This window comes from Thermobia domestica, chromosome 13, assembly GCF_964235325.1.
Source record: "Thermobia domestica chromosome 13, izTheDome1.hap1.1, whole genome shotgun sequence".
Classification (NCBI taxonomy): Eukaryota; Metazoa; Arthropoda; class Insecta; order Zygentoma; family Lepismatidae; genus Thermobia; species Thermobia domestica.
This window is the reverse complement of record NC_137466.1, coordinates 71233071-71247581: the sequence shown is the minus strand read 5'-3', so window position 1 is coordinate 71247581 and position 14511 is coordinate 71233071. Positions and strand designations below refer to the sequence as shown.

The 14511-nt window shown below is 38.7% G+C and overlaps 1 protein-coding gene across 1 annotated transcript in view; it reads left to right on the top strand.

The window, feature by feature from the left end:
* The window catches only part of LOC145668230 (uncharacterized), a 135764-nt gene that overhangs the window by 39977 nt on the left and 81276 nt on the right, over positions 1-14511 (top strand). Inside the window, exon 7 of the mRNA XM_081735885.1 lies at positions 12378-12591. Within this exon, the coding sequence (XP_081592011.1) occupies positions 12378-12591 (214 nt within the window). The remainder of the gene's footprint in view (positions 1-12377; positions 12592-14511) is intronic.

The window sequence follows — 14511 nt, the reverse complement described above, 5'->3', positions numbered from 1 at the left end:
CTTTATAATACGTACATGTTCTTAGATAATAGTTGGTCTTGGTGTACAACGAAACACCCCTAACTATATATATACGCATATGTAACTATAGCAAGTTACTTAAAAAAAAAATTACACTCCCGATGGGGTCATATAGAGAAGATATTTCCCCTTTTTGCTATCTAAGCATTATGTGATACATGTCATAGTAGTTGCTATTACACTAGCAAAGACATGATAAACTAATGTCACTAAATGAAATGTTCTATGCACTAAGAACTCAAACGTAGTAAAGTCTCACTGAGCGACGTGAAGTGTCCTATGAACAGACTCGAAGTGTCACTGCACGATGTGTCCTGTGTTCAAACTAAGAACGAAGTGTCTCGTGACCTCTCCTGCGATCCTAGTCATTAGGCTCGCTGGAACTTGAAAAACCTAGACTCACCTTCAGTCTACCGGTTTTCTTATGGTCAACGTTCTCTCTCTCTTTTGGTGACAACCGAAATTCCTAAATAGGTCACCACAGTTATGCCCTAATATTACATTTATATACAATCTCTGGTGAGTTTCACATACTTTACATGATTCTTTGATCTTCTATGAATATTTTAATATATAACACAACACATGTCATGTACCGGAAGACTATTTAAACAATTAGAAAAACAAAACATATTAGAAAAAATACATGTTCCCCCTTCCATCAAGAACTCACGTGACAGGTAGTGACATCTATACCCAAACACAGTCTGCAGCGGGGTGTAATCTCAATACAAACTTTTACTGAATTTCACTCATCCCTGCTTATTGAACAAATATGCTGCAAAATCAAACCTTAGATTAACAACATTATACAATTTACTATATACCTACATTATAATACATGACTGTCATTACCTTAGGGGTGGTTAATTAATATATATGTCTTCCGGATACATTGGTGGGCAGAAAACCCCTTCCATCTTTGCAGACGAACACCGCTCAACGAGCTCAAACAACTGCCTGTAAATAGTACTGTCAAAACGTACTGAAAGAGTACGTGATACTGTCGGACATGTGACATACCGTGTTAAATAATCATAATTTATAAACGGGTGCATCCAAGAACCTTTTAAATTTGAATAAAAACAAATTTTCGAAAACCAAATCACAATTTCAAAAACATATTACTCCGCGTTGAGGCTGGCGATAGCTTCGTTTTTACCGGCCTAGAGCCGTGGCGGGGAGGGCGGGTAAGGTGACAAAATACGTCATCAAGAGAGTTTCTAGCACCTTATTGTTCCCAAAAAACAACACTACTGTGTGACTAGTATACAATAGCCATGTTCACGACTGAACGGCGCTATATTGGAGAGTAGCCAACCCATCTCTCATCCACTAGTCCTTGACATATAGTTGTAGTCCTGCGTACAACTATCTCTGGATAGTCCAAAATCTAGTCTGGAAACTCATAGTAAGCTGGAAACAGTTGTACCATCTTAGTTGCTGTTCGTGTGTGTTCCGCTGGAGGCTATGAGTTTGCTGAACTTCAGTTTGAAAATTTTGAAATGCTCTTCCAGAAAAAAAAAAACTTTGTACTCGAAGTTCTTCCATCTCTTCCTATGAAAATGATGTGAATTTAATACGAAGCATATACATCTTGTTGGCTTTTTAACATCTAATTATGCATGATTAAATATTTAAATGAATTGATATAAAGTATATGTGGTTACACATTTACATATAATTTCCATTTTGATATGCAAAGATTTTGATATGACATTTGCATATCAAAATTTAAATAACGTGCGCACTAGGTCTTTACAAATTCCCCCCTTTCGATATGTTTTGAGAGTAAAGATACTTTAGCTATCAAAGCTTATCGAAATACATCATTACACACAAGTATATACAATAAGTGCGGACGTAATAGAAAATACTTTAACACAACAATACTGATTAATACCTAATAAAAACATGAAAGAAAACTTGTTCCCATAATAATCTAATGGCATAATACATACACAAAAGTTTAAACTATTAATGTTACACGTAAAACAAAATATTTACATGAATGTAACACGAAGAGCTCAGTTCTTCTTCGTTGTTTCAGCAATCTCTTCTTCAGTTGCTGCAATTTTTCTCTGACTTTCAGGTTCTCTTTCTCTATACCGCTTAAGCAAGTAAGCGTTTCTTTTTATCACTGCCACTTTAGTCTGTGGGTCAGCGAGAGTATACACATTCTTGTCAGTTTTAGAGAGGATCAACCAGGGTCCAGAATACATCAGTAATATTTTCTTCGAAATTCCGGCCAAAGCATCAGATTTCGGGAATACACGTGCTAGCACTAACTGTCCTACATCATATTGTACTAAAGTATGATGAGAATCGAAGTATTTCTTCCTGGCTGCTGCATTCTTCTTCAAGTTCTTGTGTGCTACTTCCACGAAGTAATCCTTATCTACTGGCCATTCAACTTCGGGTATTTCAAATATTCTGGCAACGTCAGCAGTGGACGAAACTCCCAGATGCAGCTCATAAGCTGAAAACCCTGTACTAAGATGTTTAGCACTATTCAAGCATCTTTCTACTTTACTTAAATGTCTTGGCCAATAACGTTGATTGTTATGGCAATACTTTCTCAACATCCTGGTTGTACTCTTCACTACTGTCTCTGCAGGTTCCGCTTGAGGGTAATAGGCAGTAGACATGTAATGTTTCAGTCCTAAGACCTGAATCTCTCTCTTCCACTGATTACTGCAGAATTGAGAACCGTGGTCCGTCAATAGAATTTCAGCTCGCGGACACAGTTTGAGAAACTGTTTCAATTTCTGTAAGGCCGTGTGTGTGGTTGCGCGACGACATGCGAAAAGACCAATTAATTTGGAGAAAATGTCAACAAATACAAGTATGTATTGGACACCACCTATACCTCGCACTAGTGGTCCACAGAAATCTGCGGCGATGAACACACCAGGCTTCTCAGGAATAATAGAGTTTAGTGGCCCACACATGTAGGTGTGTGGGGCAGTAGCCTTCTGACAAATGACACATGACCCGCAGTATTTCCTTATCTGCTCTCTCATTTTTGGCCAAGTGTATGTTTCGACGAGCTGTGGTATCAGCTTCGAAGCGGATAGGTGCCCACTTTCATCGTGGTGGTACTTTAGAAGTGGTCGAACCAAAACTTCTGGTATACAAATCTTTACACCATCCTTATCTCTTTTACATAATCTTCCACTAAACAATATATATTCGTGATGCTGACTTTTTATTTTCTTCGACGTTTCGGCACTCTGTGTCGCCTTCTTCAGAGGACCGTAAAAGGCATCTGACGATTGCAGTTCTGGCAACACTGCAATTAACTTCCGAAGTTCACACGGAACTTCCTCTAACAATGACATTAATGTCTCGCGTAACACAGGCTTACTGTCAAAATTTGTCACGTTACTAGACTGCGCTGGGTAGCGTGAATGATAATCCGCTTTATTGTCTCTTGATCGAACAAATTCGAATGAAAAATCTAAATTCGCGAGCCCTAAGGCCCAACGTGTGATACGTTGATTCGTCAATCGACAATGTAAAATGAACTTCAATGATAAGTGATCGCTGCGAACTCTAAATTTCCTTCCTATCAAATAATATTTGAATTTAGCGACACCCTCTACTAAGCTCAAAAGTTCCTTTTCAGTAATCGAGTACGCCCTCTGCGCACTATTGAAGACTTTTGAAGACATCCCAATGATTCTGTCTTCACCATTGTCGTCTATCTGATACAGGATACTATTACAACTCCTATCACTGGCATCCACTTCTAAAATGAATTCTTTATCAGGAAGTGGTTTCTTTAAAACGATTTCTTCTTGAAAAATCTCTTTTATTTTTACCAAGGCATCATCATGCACTTTCTCCCATTTAAATTTCGTATTCTTCTTCAGAAGATCAAAAAGTGGAATTAGTACCTCAGAATAACGATTACTGAAGGGACGATAATGTTGGAGGAAACCTATCAACTGTCTAACTTCCTTCACCGTCTTTGGAGGTCTAAAATTTACTACTTTCTCCATCTTTTCCCTGTCTTTTCTGATTCCTTCAGCAGACAACTCGAAACCTAAAAGTTTGACATGTGTGCGTGCAAAAACACATTTCTTTAATCTGAGCGTTATTCCGCCAGTTTCCAGCCTAGTGAAAACTTGGTCTAGATGGTCTAAATGCTGTGTAAAATTGTATGAGCCTACCGCTAGGTCATCGACGTATGTTTGACAAAAGCTCTTTACATCATCTCCTAGAACTAAATCAAGTGCCCTTATACAGGAAGACAGAGACGTCTTTGTCCCAAATGGTAGTCTGACGAAGCAATATGAAATGCCTTCGTGCACAAATCCTAGATACTTCTGGAATTCCTCTTTTACACGTACTTGAAAAAAAAATCGACTGCATCGAAAACAGAAAAAATATTTTTGTCGCTCAATTCTTGTAAAACGTCAATGGCGGGGATTGGTTGGTCTGTTTCTGCCAAAGTGACCCGCGAAAGAGGGCGCCCGTCGATACAAAGGCGTAACTTCCCATTCTTCTTCGGTACTACTACTAGTGAATTGCTATAAGGCGTGGCAGCCTTTTTCACTATTCCCCATGCTAGAAAACGATTAATCTCATTCCTGACCTGATTCTGATAACAATGTGCAAACGGGAACATTTTTGAACGAATCGGTTTTGTGTCGGTTAGATGTATCTCATGTTCATAACCTCTAATGCAACCGGGTCTCTCATCAAACAGCTGTTTATGTCTTATGAGGAGGGAGGTGAGTTCTGCTCTCTGAGAATCAGTGAGATCAGTGTAGCCATCTATGTGCTCTTTTATATCACGCTCACTCGCGCGCGTTTGAAAATTTTTCCACTCTTCTGGTGAAAATACGGTACTGGCCAATTCTGTGGGCGTCGGGTATCCTCTAACCTGCGACTTTACGGGTGGGTTGCTCTCAATTAGCCTATTCTTCCCTATCTCCGTACCCATCTCATGATTGCCAACTTGTCTACCTCTTACAAGTGAATAACCGTTATTTGGATCTCCGCCTTCGAGATCATCAAAACTAAAAATCTCCTCAATATTTCTCAGCACTAGATCTTCATTTGATATTTCGACGTCTTTGAAACTTACATCTACTTCTACTGGCTTCTTCAAACTGAACACCCCTCTCCCATAGTCTAACACAGCGTCAGTCTCAGCAAAGAACTGAGAACCAAGAATCAACTTTCTATTCAACCCTTGCACTACTAATGACACAGTTTCAAACTCTTCTCCATTGATCGTTACTTGCAATAAAATCTGACCAAGAATCTTAGCCACACTACTTCCGAATGCAGATGTTACTTTCATATTATTTGTTCTAAGGAATGCAGGTCTGGGTTTACTATTCTGTACTGTTTGCCACAATTCACTACTGATCGCGTTGATGCTCGAACCTGAGTCCAACAAGCCAAGTACCGGCTGAGCGAATACGATAACTTCAATTTCAGGTAAAGTTATCACATTATTTCTAACAACTAGGTCATCACTAGTGTCTAATAAATTATCAAAAATAGCATTTGCCTGATCATATTCTGTTCGATTCAACAGTATTACGTTACCATTTCTCAATTTTAATTCTAATTTCTCACTATTTGTATCAAAATTTACTAAATTTTCCTTAAAATGATTTTTCTCAATAATTTCCTGGCACTGATTACAATTATCACTAGCATTTACATTTACTTCCTTGACCAATGTCTCATTTTCATCTATTTCATTTCTCGAAATTTCCAGCACACATTCAGTTACATTATCCGACCTCATTGGTGTGTAATCGCTATCCTGAGATTCCACGCTAATGGGATTCCAAATGTGTGCCGAATGTCCTCAGTTACGAGAAACATTCAGACCACGCCCATTGTTGTCGGACTGTACTTGTCTCGAAGTACTTGCCCGAGTCTCGTCTCGTGTATCGTACACTTCAAGAACTTGTATCTGTTCGTCTCTACTGTTTCTCATCTGGTGGTTAGGCCTATTTCTATTGCCTCTGTTGCTACCTCTTGTACCTCGGTACGAACTAGTTCCGTTACCTCTGAACCGATTCTGTCGGAATTCATTTCGAGGATTACTACTAGGCTCTCTATTCTCATTAGATCGTTCTAGCCTGCCCCTACTATTTCTAGTATACGGCCCCTGCTGTGCCCTGTTACGTCTCGTGTTACGTTTGAAGTTCCCCCCTGCTGATTGATTGTTTTCTACCACTTCAATCATATTTATGTTTCGACGCTGCTGGTTATTACCGTTCTCCCTGTGCGTTAACTGTACTTCATTCACTAACGCGAGAAGCTCTGAGATGCTTTGTGGTTTTGCACTAATCAAACACCTACAGATCCACTGAGGAAGCTGTCTAGGTAGTAACTTTAAAAGATTTTGCTCGGACAAGGGAGGGTCCAATACAGCATTTCTCTGCAGCTGAGTGAGAAGGTACTCACTCGGCTGTCTGAAAATTCTAGGGTCATAATGACTCATTAGCAGGGTTGCACGCAAGGATGCTAAACGATCGGAGCTTAAGTAGTTTTTCTTAAATTCCTCTATAAAACTAGCATAGTCGGTGATCTTGTGTTGCATCACTTTGTACCATTGTAGACTGATTCCTCTTAACGAGCGTGTTAAGAAGCTCAGTCTATGCTCTGGCGCTACTCCAGTTAGCTCGAAATAATTATCTAAATCTACTAGATAATTATGGGTAGCTGATTCGTCCTCATTCCCATTGTATGTCGGTAGTTTCAGGTCTCTGTGCAAGAACGAGTTCATTGCAGTGGCAAGTTGGGCAGCTTCGCCACTACTTTGAACTGTGTGAACGCTTCCGTGTCCTCCCACACGCGATGTTGATGGCACAGGTTCCCTACTATTACTCGACAACAGTACAGGCGGGGCTATCAAATAGCTCGTGCTGGGACCACTGTCGACAACTACTCTCTCCTCTGTTTGTTGTGTCTCGTTCTCGCTAGAACGAGACGACAACCCGTCTCGTGCAGTTAGTAGTGTCTCTATCTCGAGTCGTGAACTCTGTTTCACTTTCTGTATCTCACGAGACATTTCGTCTCGGAGATCCTTGATTTTGTCTCCCAGCTGTGCTGTGGATTCAGATCTCAGTGCAAATTCACTTTGCACTGTCTGAAGTTCAGCTCTGATTTCGGCCTGACTGCCTACAATGTTATCTATACTTCGATCGACTCTCTCCATTCGCAAGTGCATGCTCTCAACTGCATGATCGATGTCTGTTTGTTTGGTGGAGAGGTCGCCTAACCTATCACTGAGGTCCTTCGATCTATTCTCGACATCGCTGATTTGAACTGTCAGTGAACTTTGAGCATCTTTCACTGACTGTTCAACTTTTCGGATCTCACTACTACATGATGCGATAGAGACTTCATTAGACTGTACCCTATCGCTAACTTGTTCTAATGAAGCCTGTATCCTCTGACTTGTACACACGAGCTGTGTCTGCAGCTCCAAGTTGGAGGTGTCAAGTCTCCTATTTACTGACGCAATTGATTCGTTCAATTGCTCAAACTTCCTATTATTTTCTGCTACAAAGGAATCTATCCTCCCTACTAGAGACTTTTCAAGTTTTTCGCTATTCGATTGTATACTAGCACTCGACTGCTCAATTTTAGCCGTAATAGTATCTAGAAATCCACTTAGTAGCCTCGATAAGTCAGAAGTCGTTACGAATTGAGCTCCGGACTGCCCACTTCCGGTCTCTACGACTTGACTTCCGGTAGGTACTACCTCGCTTTCCCTGGGTGTTGCCTCAGCTGTGTTTTCCTGGACAGGTTGGCCACACTGTCCATCAGCTGGGTTACTGTTTTCTCTCTCTGTGACGTCACCGTAACGTACGTGACTGTCACCGGTTCCTGAACCTACTATATCTTCAGTGGTTCTTTCTACGCCTGTTTCACTATGCATATTATCTATTTCATTGACATTCTCTACGCTATTGACGGTAACATTATTTCTAGCTATATCTACATCCAGCTCAATACGCTGAGCGTACACGTCAGATCTAAATTCCTCTTCCATCTTACGCGTCTGAGCTCTCGTTACCGGCATTTAATCAAAAACAACACAAACTCTAATATGCCTAATAGTTATTACACACAAAATCTTTCCCCCCTAATTTTTATGCAAATACACATGACACAAAATTTTCACTCATAATACATACTCTTCAAGAACAAATATAACACACTGTAACAAGGTTCTTGGATACTATGGGGACTATGTTTCAAACTATCACGCGGCATAAGAGATAAATAAAAAAAAATGAAAAGTTACTGCTCTACCCTTGTACTTCTGTTGGTGTATCAAGGTAGGTACCCTTTTCGGCTTACGCTGCAAGCGTATGCTTAGCCCCTAAAGCTCGGGTGCCACTTGAATAAGGACGGAGACGTCCATCAAGCCCCACGCTTGGGAGCCAATTGAATAAGGTGTGATGAGCCCCCGGCTCGGTGACACATGAAGAATTTACCTTCCAAGCATAGGTGTGCTGACATTTGCATACGACATGAAGTGTCCAGCATGTAAATTTGCGTGAGGCTCTGTAGAGAGAAGAGGAAGGCGTACCAGTGATGGTGAGGTGTGTCTCTCTCTCTACATTTGACAGCAGTCTTACGTCACACCTGAGAAGACTGTCTGTCCTCGTGGGTTCCATGAACTATGAACTGTTTGGTTGCGGTAGAGACTGAGTTAAAAAAAAAATGTTGAGACTCTTTAAAAAAAACAAAATTTTAATTTTGATAGACTAATCAAAATTGCCCCTATGTAGATCTATGCTACTTTTAAACTTAAACAGAAAATCCCGATTTTGAGATCTACACAGGTCTCATAGTTCATGTTTCCCTACCCTGATTGTACGCTCTCGAAGCGACTCATGGGCTACACAATTAGTAGCGGCTCATGTAACATGAGTTTGAGTCTAATGATACCAACAGAATACATTAACAAGGAGTACTATTAGCAGTAAGTTAAATGAAGTCGCCGAACGAAGTCCACCTGAAAAGAACAGAAGTTACAAAACATTTTAGATATTTTTGTACTCACCAGGCAGCAAGTAAACCTTCAGGATTCGTACGGGGATTGTAGTATGCAACAGACGTATAAGTAGATTTTCATAACTATTTAATAGATCCTTGGCGGAATTGAATTTGAAATATTTACACTCGATTTCACAAACAACACTTGTGCACGAGAAGAAAGAAAAAAAAATGATACTCATTTTAGTGGCCAATATGTTTTACTTATACCGATAGTTCTAGTCCACGCGTGATTTAATTTGTAGTTTTCACAGATATGTCCTGCATGAGTCCAGTCTTCACTGTTGTCTGGATCCTCCACTCTGCACGCATTCTTCCGTATATGCGTGACGTAATTTTATCCCACATATTACGGTTTTTGATGATCAGTCTTGAAGATCACGTGGTCTTCGTCGATCTCTGCATTGGTATCTCTCTGTTACAAGTTGAGAGTTACTGTCATCACTATTACAGTAAAGGTGACATAGGCTCGTCACGCCTTACTGTATTTGGTGCTCTGTGGTGCAAAAAGTCCCACTATTTAACTTTCACAAGTTAAAAGAAAAATATGTCTGTGGTGCACTAATTTGTGATGCACAGGTTAAAAAAAAAATAAATGTTTCTTCTGATGACATATCTTCTAACATATTTGTGTATTAAACACAAAACAAACTGGTTGGAAGTGTGCTCATGGTAAATGTGAGCCACAAGGTGAGTCCACCAACACTCGTTACTAATCTCTTTATAATACGTACATGTTCTTAGATAATAGTTGGTCTTGGTGTACAACGAAACACCCCTAACTATATATATACGCATATGTAACTATAGCAAGTTACTTAAAAAAAAAATTACACTCCCGATGGGGTCATATAGAGAAGATATTTCCCCTTTTTGCTATCTAAGCATTATGTGATACATGTCATAGTAGTTGCTATTACACTAGCAAAGACATGATAAACTAATGTCACTAAATGAAATGTTCTATGCACTAAGAACTCAAACGTAGTAAAGTCTCACTGAGCGACGTGAAGTGTCCTATGAACAGACTCGAAGTGTCACTGCACGATGTGTCCTGTGTTCAAACTAAGAACGAAGTGTCTCGTGACCTCTCCTGCGATCCTAGTCATTAGGCTCGCTGGAACTTGAAAAACCTAGACTCACCTTCAGTCTACCGGTTTTCTTATGGTCAACGTTCTCTCTCTCTTTTGGTGACAACCGAAATTCCTAAATAGGTCACCACAGTTATGCCCTAATATTACATTTATATACAATCTCTGGTGAGTTTCACATACTTTACATGATTCTTTGATCTTCTATGAATATTTTAATATATAACACAACACATGTCATGTACCGGAAGACTATTTAAACAATTAGAAAAACAAAACATATTAGAAAAAATACATGTTCCCCCTTCCATCAAGAACTCACGTGACAGGTAGTGACATCTATACCCAAACACAGTCTGCAGCGGGGTGTAATCTCAATACAAACTTTTACTGAATTTCACTCATCCCTGCTTATTGAACAAATATGCTGCAAAATCAAACCTTAGATTAACAACATTATACAATTTACTATATACCTACATTATAATACATGACTGTCATTACCTTAGGGGTGGTTAATTAATATATATGTCTTCCGGATACATTGGTGGGCAGAAAACCCCTTCCATCTTTGCAGACGAACACCGCTCAACGAGCTCAAACAACTGCCTGTAAATAGTACTGTCAAAACGTACTGAAAGAGTACGTGATACTGTCGGACATGTGACATACCGTGTTAAATAATCATAATTTATAAACGGGTGCATCCAAGAACCTTTTAAATTTGAATAAAAACAAATTTTCGAAAACCAAATCACAATTTCAAAAACATATTACTCCGCGTTGAGGCTGGCGATAGCTTCGTTTTTACCGGCCTAGAGCCGTGGCGGGGAGGGCGGGTAAGGTGACAAAATACGTCATCAAGAGAGTTTCTAGCACCTTATTGTTCCCAAAAAACAACACTACTGTGTGACTAGTATACAATAGCCATGTTCACGACTGAACGGCGCTATATTGGAGAGTAGCCAACCCATCTCTCATCCACTAGTCCTTGACATATAGTTGTAGTCCTGCGTACAACTATCTCTGGATAGTCCAAAATCTAGTCTGGAAACTCATAGTAAGCTGGAAACAGTTGTACCATCTTAGTTGCTGTTCGTGTGTGTTCCGCTGGAGGCTATGAGTTTGCTGAACTTCAGTTTGAAAATTTTGAAATGCTCTTCCAGAAAAAAAAAAAACTTTGTACTCGAAGTTCTTCCATCTCTTCCTATGAAAATGATGTGAATTTAATACGAAGCATATACATCTTGTTGGCTTTTTAACATCTAATTATGCATGATTAAATATTTAAATGAATTGATATAAAGTATATGTGGTTACACATTTACATATAATTTCCATTTTGATATGCAAAGATTTTGATATGACATTTGCATATCAAAATTTAAATAACGTGCGCACTAGGTCTTTACACGAGTGTCCCCACCGGGAAGGAATCCGGGACCGCTCGCTCCAAAAACGAGAGCATTAACGACTACTTTACGAAGGGGCCACAAGACTTGGAGAAGAAATAAGTAAAATCACATAATTGAAATTTCAATTTATTTGAAAGAAAACAGAGAAATAATTCCTCTCACAAATCAATTGGCTAAGAAAGAAAGATGAATTGGTACTTAATACCGTTAACAAAGATACAAATAAATTTATCACATTACATTAATTTTTAATTTTTCTTTTGATCATCTTCAGTACATTTATTGCTTCGCATTTTAGGATTTAGATTTCTGGGCTTTCAGTATCTATGGCCATGTTAGCCATTCATGTTTTGAGGGTTGACGTCCCTCGGTGACCACCTATCCGGGGAAAGGGAAGGAAGGAAGTGGCCTGGGACTTATAAGTTAGGTATCACCCTGGCATTTGCGTGGTGTTAATGAGGAAAATCCAGGAAACCTCACTCAGGATGGCTGGCCTGAAAAACTTTTTACACTTTTTTGACCAGGTGCCTCCACCAGGAATCGAACCCGGGACCGCTCGCACCGAAAACTAAATTTTATTTATATAATATATGAGTTACTGACTAAAAGTCTAGTATGTGCACCCTTAATATATTTAAGTGTTTGCAAGAGCTGAAATCAGTGTAGTGTAGTTGGTTTCGTGTTAAAACAGAAGGACTTCACAAAAAAGATTGATTTAGCTGGCAAGTTACAATACATACTATCTAACATTTCTTTCAACTTATGCTACTTGCAACTCTAAAACTTCTCTTCTTTTACTTTTTAGAATTAGCAGAGTTTGGTCGTCTAATACATAACGCATTTTATGTGAAAGTTAAAACGAAACATGTATATAGCTTCAATACCACTCAATCAAAGACATGGAAAGAAGTTGCAGCCGGTATTGTCACGGAGATAAAACAAAGAACCGATGTTATTATGTCTGTGTTTGATTTAATGAGTGTTTGTGTGACTTTCTTTGGTACCTATATTATTTTCAAGTAAGCTTTTCTCTCTATGAAATATGCATTTTGAAGTACATATATCGTAACATTATAGTTAGATATTAGATTATGTGTTTCTCTGATTGCAAGCTTCGAAAAATTTTCTTCTGATTTAGGTGACAGTTCTGAAAACAGGCGTCAAAATAACAAAAATCCAATTTGATACATAGACCCGGGACATCTTTTTGCCTTAAATAATAGTTGCTGGTATTAAAACTAGAAGCTTACTTTAGTGAAAAGCTCTGCCTCAAAGAGAACAGCAACTGAATTCAATATAAGTGAAATTTTACAGAATAGCAGCGGGTTTTATGTTCACGCCATTGTCTTTAATTTAAGCACTTGTCCACTTTCCTGATAGGCAATTCACGTTAAAGTTTAATGTAAACTGAAAACTGAAATTTCTAACAATTTTATTATAATTAGTTTTTAAGTCATCCAAGCACATAAAAATCAAAACTATTGTCAGGCAAAAACGGGAAATTCTAACGAAAGAAAGAAGAAGAAAGAAAAAGAAGCGCAACACTCGTATTTCCACTTGCCATGGTGACCTGGCAGTCGTAAGGTTTCAAGTTGTCTGGTTGCGTAGCTGGCGCTACATCATTTTTTGTGTTATTTTCGCATAAGTCGTAATAGAACAAAATAATGAGAGATCAGAATGGTGAGGCATCTGAAAAACAATTTGATTGCCTGATCACTAGAACTCACTTTGGTGGTACATTTCACAGATTGTTTCCAATAAAGGACCAACTGTGAAATATCGGAGAAGAAACGAATTAATTAACACCTACTTAGAAATCTGTGCAGAAAAAAAGAAAACCACAAGATATAACAGTAAGGTTCAGTAGATAATTTGTTAGCCAGGGAAGAATACTCAAATATGGGGAAAAGATTGGAACAACTCTATCACAACCACCAGTGTATCCAGAAAGGTCGTTTGGAGGGAATGAACCCTCTCCTGGACGATAAGTAGGCTTGAAATATGAAGTGTATTAAAAATATATTGAACCTTAATTTTCCCGCGTAAATAAATTAAGTACACATAGAAGAAAGATGTAGTATAATGAAGGTACGGATGGCGCTTGTCAGTGAAGATGTGTAAGGGACATTCATATGCATGTTTGCATGTGTGAATTTTTCTTCCCTTACATTAAGCGTCAGTCAAGAGCAGTCAAACCTGTAACTACAGACGTGTAGTGAACGATGGTTGGATTTGCAATTTGTGTCAAATTAGTGAACAACTTGAGCAGCGCATATGAGTAAAGGTTTGCCGAAAGTTTGGTGATACTCAAGTAGAGACGATTTCCGAGATCCGATAGGCATTCGAGACCGATGAATAATGTGCATTTAACGCATCAAGGTGTGGTAGAACAGATTCAAAGATGAACAGTGAACTACGTCCAACTAAGCCCTCAACAATAGAAGTGTTCATCCTCGCGAGGGTGGCTCTCTCAAGGTGTAGCAGTAATGCGCCATAACGGGTACACTGCTATTCTCGAAAGGGTTTAATGTAATCTCCCTTTGATGCGGAACCGAAGGCAAATGATTTAGTTAGCAAAAAGTATTCAATAATTTCAATATGATTAACAATTTATTTCCAATATATGTAACAACAAGAATAATAGCAACAACTATATATATATTTTTAACACTTAACAAACAACACTTAAATTGAAATCTTCCCCTTTCATTTCTTTTGATAGCGGTGTGAACAATTCCACAATTTAACGCCCATGAATTAATTCTATCCAAATAATAATTTAAAGCTTTCAATATTAAATCCAAAATTGTTTCAAGTAATTTATATGTTAATTTCAATATAACTAAAGAAATAGTTACGTGTGATCCGATGAACATATCCCCCGGAATCGAAGTATTAATCGGTCCAAAATGGCGCAAAAATAAAAAGGTTAGAATTTA